The 5,038-nt window shown below is 40.7% G+C and overlaps 1 protein-coding gene across 1 annotated transcript; it reads left to right on the plus strand.

The window, feature by feature from the left end:
- The first annotated feature begins 398 nt into the window (after window positions 1-398).
- LOC133895689 (probable galacturonosyltransferase 4) lies at window positions 399-4,613 on the plus strand. Its single transcript, XM_062336159.1, has 7 exons — window positions 399-629; window positions 716-756; window positions 849-893; window positions 2,165-2,436; window positions 2,570-2,927; window positions 3,076-3,651; window positions 3,905-4,613. Exons 1-7 carry the CDS (start codon window positions 476-478, stop codon window positions 4,178-4,180), a joined length of 1,722 nt encoding a protein of 573 aa, XP_062192143.1. The 5' UTR covers window positions 399-475; the 3' UTR covers window positions 4,181-4,613.
- Window positions 4,614-5,038: the final 425 nt, after the last annotated feature.

Here is a 5,038-nt window from a genome sequence, read left to right on the forward strand (position 1 = left end):
CAACAGTTAAAATCTAAAAATAGTTTTTTGAAAAGTCAAAAACACAACTTTTCAGAGAAGTTAGAAGCAGAAAACTAAATAAATAGATCTGAAAATACTTTTAGATTCTTGCAATTTTTTTCCTCTAACTAGGGATGTAAGTTTTGAGTCACCACTTAATTTATTTATTTTTAATTTAATTAGGTGAGAATAAATCTTTAACTTATTTTTTTAGCTTTGGATCGCCTTAATAAGTAGAAAATGCAAAATTTGCATCCCATTTCTAAGCAGGTCCTGAAATTTTTCTAAGAAAAACAAAATTTGCGTCCCATGGCACGCAGTCACGCTTCCCTTGTTTGAACCAAACTATGAATGCACTGGCACGTGAAAGGCTCTCCTCCTCTACCTCGGACGAAACGCTTCCCAAATCGGGGGCTCGGGGCGCGCGCCATCTCGGCCTGGCGTAGGCGACCAGACCAGGACGGCGACGGCGACCATGCCGGCGGCGGCGGCTACAGCACGGCGGTGGAGGTGGCGGAGGTGGAAGTGGCGGCCCCGGGACGCGGTGCTGGCGCTGCTCGTCGCCTCCGTGCTCGCGCCCCTCGCGCTCTACAGCGGCGCGCCCATCTCCCCCTTATCCGGCCCCATCCGTACGGTTCCTGATCCGTCCCCCTTCGCTTCGCACTGCCCCTATGCGCGTCCTTGACGAAAATGCGTGTGATCGTGGTGTTCGCAGTCACCGGGAGGAGCGCATTCGGTCGCGATCCGTCCAATTCGGTACGGCCGCATTTGGCATCCCTACCTGTTTCAATCAGGCTTTCGGGGAGGGGCGAACTAAATTCATGATCTTGATTTGTTGCTTTCCACAGATCACCAGGAACGAGATGGGGAAGCGCCTAAACGTGCTGGCACAGGTGAAATCTCTGCTTCCAGATGCACCCATGTTCTGAAATCAAATACTACTTTGATCCCAAATATAAGTCTATTTAGGATTGTCCTAAGTCAAACCATTTTAGTTTTGATGACCGATTTCTAAAAATACATATAGATTGACAACATAAGATTGATGTTATTAGAGTCATCATGAAAAATACTTTCCTAATATATAACTCTTTCTATTTGAAATAGTATATTTTATAGACATTGCTAGTCAAAGTGTCATATTGGAGATCGTATCATTTCCTAATTGACTTATATTTGGGATGAGGAAGTATGTAAGATTGGGAATTTGGGATTTAAAAATGTCGTCATGAATTATCGTGCTAGGACACATTTGATGCGGTGAAAGAGCCTGTACAGACAGTTGCATGCGACCCAGGCGAGCGCAACAAGGAGGGAACGTTTATTGTAGTTAATCATGGCACCCAACTGGGAGTCTGGGACAGGATGGAGTAATTCAGCAAACTATTGATGGGAAAGGTTGTTTCAGATAGATCAAGTGAATCAAGGGGGAGCGAGGACGACAGACTGCAGAATGGAGAAGAGATGAAGGAGATGGAGTCACATGATCCAAATAAGAGAGAGCATGTTGACGAGGTTGTCTTTACTAGCAAAGGGGGTTCTCTGTTGGGTAAAGAGAGCAGCTTTGACAGCGATGGTGAAGCGAGGGAGCAAAGTGTTGCTGCTATGCGCAGCGAGCCAAATATGTCACTGAAAAAGGCAAAAGAGAGTGGCCTATTGATAAATTGAAAAACTTGTCAACCGATCAAATTCGTGTCCAAAGAGAAAAAATTATAGGTATTAAGTTTATGAATTATGAGAACTAACTATATTTATAGGATATGAAATATAGAACCTTTCCATTTTATAATGAAAACAAGTCATTCTAGGACTATAATTAGTAAGCTGCTATTGCTATGCTAGTGACATAGTGGAATATGCAGAATTCCATCATAATGATTTGTACTCAAAACACTGTTTTTTTCCATTTTGTTGACAAGTTTTATCTTGATGGCTTTCCTGCTGATAACTAGTTAGTTTGTGCATCTATTTCCCTCTGTCAGGTAATGTTTTACCTTTTTCAATTTCCCTTGTACATGCTTCAGGTTTAGTAAAACTAGGTGCGGACAATTTGAAAATATTATTAACATGATTGTTTCATATAAGCATTATATATCTTGCTTTCCCTCTCATTTTCTTTCAATGTTAAGTAATTATTTAGTTCCCAGTGGTTTAATGTTCCCAGGAAAACGCGGCTGATAGATCATCTGAGCAATTGACAGGTGCTGCCTCAGAAGGGTTAAATGCAAAGGCAAATAGAAGTAATACCAGTCATCATACAAGTTCTCCAGATAATACAATACGTGTCATCAAGGACCAGTTAAGAAGAGCAAAAACATATATTCTGCTCCTACCTTCTAGAGGCAATCATGGCTTTGTTAGGGATCTCCGAAGAAAGATGAGGGATATCCAGCAAGCGCTCAGTGATGCAACCAGGCATAGGCGGTTACCAAATAAGTACTTTCTCTTTCGTTGCACTGCAAAGTTCACATTGGCATTTCCAATTATTATGTGTACCTGTTGTTTAGGTACTATTTTATGGGAAGTGAACATCTCTAACCTGCTTAGTTTAATTTTATTGCCTACACAGTGTCCATGGAAAAATTAGAGTTATGGAGTTGATGTTAACAAAGATCAAACAAGTACATGAAAACTGTGTGTCTGTTATTGATAAGCTACTAGCAACCCTTCATTCCACCGAGGACCAAGTTCAGACTCTCAAGCAACGGGCTGACTATCTAGCGCAAGTAGCGGCTAAAGCTCTACCTAAAAGGCTTCACTGTCTTGCACTGCGTCTTACAAATGAATATTATTTGTCCAGCTCCTACAATCAGAATTTTCCATATGAAGAAAAGTTTGAAGATCCGAAACTGCAACATTACGCATTATTCTCGGATAATGTACTGGCAGCTGCTGTAGTTGTGAACTCAACTCTGGTAAATGCTAAGGTAAAGTATTGAAACGTTCGGGAGTTGTAGAATACATATAACTAATGAAGAAGTGCAAATCAACTTATGCTGCAGTAAATATATGATAAGGTTCAGTTTTACTTCATATGTACCAAGAACTAACATTTTAACCAAAAATCTGATGCAGAAACCAACAAACCATGTCTTCCATATTGTGACAGATAAAGTTAATTATGCTGCAATGAGAATGTGGTTCTTGAGAAATCCCCTTGGCAAAGCTGCCGTTCAGGTTCAGAACATTGAAGAGTTTACATGGCTAAATTCGAGCTACAGTCCAGTTTTGAAGCAACTGGAGTCCCATTTCATGATCAATTACTACTTCAAGACTGGTCAGGATAAGCCTGACAAAAATCCGAAGTTCCAGAACCCCAAGTACCTGTCCATTCTCAACCATCTGAGGTTTTATCTTCCAGAGATCTTCCCAAAGCTTAGCAAGGTCTTATTTCTTGATGATGATACTGTAGTCCAGCAGGACCTAAGTTCACTTTGGTCGATAGATCTCAGAGGCAAAGTTAATGGTGCTGTACAAACCTGTGGGGAGACCTTCCATAGGTTTGATAGGTACCTCAACTTCTCAAATCCACTAATTGCTAAGAAGTTTGATCAGCGTGCTTGTGGCTGGGCTTATGGCATGAACATGTTTGATTTGTCTGAGTGGAGGAAGCAGAATATTACTGATGTCTACCACTACTGGCAGAAACTGGTGAGTATTCATGAGCTTATCAATAATTTTAAGCAAAAATTGCCGTAAATATTTGCAGTAGACATTGCAAGTAATTAATCCTTGCGGCACAACTTTTCTACCTAATCCTTATCTTAAAGTATTAACTTCACTAAGACTGTAATGTTACACCTGCATACCTAACCAGACGTTTGATTTGGTATTCGTTAGTGCCGTATTATGTTCTTGTGTTACCACATATTTCACTAAAGGATATGATATCTCATTTCTGCAGAATGCAAACAGGCAATTATGGAGGTTAGGAACACTTCCTGCTGGTCTTGTCACATTCTGGAACCACACCTTCCCTCTTGATCGTTCATGGCATCTCTTGGGTCTAGGGTACAAGCCAAATGTCAACCAAAGGGATATGGAGGGGGCAGCTGTAATACACTACAATGGGAATCTGAAACCTTGGCTTGAGATTGGATTGCCCAAATACCGCAAATACTGGTCGAAGTATGCCAATTTTGATAATGTTTTTCTACGGGAATGCAACATAAATCCATGAGCTGCTGCTGCTGCAGAATCCCTTTGGTCTTTGGAATTTGGATATGCTGCTGCTGCTGCTGCAGATTCCCTTTGGTCTTTTGATATGCTACTGCTGCTTACATCCTTTTTTAGCTTTGTAGAGTAGTTATTTGATGACCCCCCCCCCCCCCTCTCATATATGGTTTTTTTTTTATTAGCCGATTTCTTCCCTGCTAACTCATAGTGGGCCTTAGAATAAAATATGCCATAGCTGTTTTGTGCTGTATGGTACACACACGATGGTTTATCCTTTTTTTAGGAGAGAATTTTCGTGTACAACGCAGGGAAAACACACACGCACCCTTCCCTTGCTACTTTAACATACGCACCACGCACAAAATGTAAACGACCAGAAACTCGGCACAAGCTCATGGCAACAGAGCGATCTAATCTTACTGATGCCAATGTTGCAATTCTGGGGCATTGCTTGTTTTATGAGTAAATGTACTGACGGCTCATAAACTTATCCTACTATATCATATAGGTCTACGATCTTTCTCTTTTTTTCAGTTCTAGATTGATTAAACATTTTAGTGGTGCACGGCAGGTCTATACACCTTCCCAGGGCTATAAGAGCCAATGTGGCTATGCCAACATGAAAGTACATTTTGCACGTAAGCCCTTCAAGTATTTGGCTTTGGCACATGTTCTTGAAGTAGTGCTACTTGGATTTTGACTTCTCTGAGAAGTTGTTTTGTTGCAACCCTAAGTTTGGCTGGGGGTTGCAAACCCCCTCTCCCAAAAAAATTCAAAAAATAAAAAAATCATAAACAATTTTTTAAAAAAAAAACTAAGACAATTCTAAGATTTCTGTGAATTTTTTTTTTCAAAAATAATA

The sequence above is a fragment of the Phragmites australis genome, chromosome 16 (genome assembly GCF_958298935.1).
Source record: "Phragmites australis chromosome 16, lpPhrAust1.1, whole genome shotgun sequence".
Taxonomy (NCBI): domain Eukaryota; kingdom Viridiplantae; phylum Streptophyta; class Magnoliopsida; order Poales; family Poaceae; genus Phragmites; species Phragmites australis.

Bases quoted from the DNA above. Each gene is read 5' to 3' on its own strand.
- LOC133895689 (XM_062336159.1), top strand. From the start codon at position 476: ATGCCGGCGGCGGCGGCTACAGCACGGCGGTGGAGGTGGCGGAGGTGG. The intron at 630-715 runs GTACGGTTCCTG...TGGTGTTCGCAG, and splicing joins CCCCTTATCCGGCCCCATCC to TCACCGGGAGGAGCGCATTC. The intron at 2,437-2,569 runs GTACTTTCTCTT...TTGCCTACACAG, and splicing joins CATAGGCGGTTACCAAATAA to TGTCCATGGAAAAATTAGAG.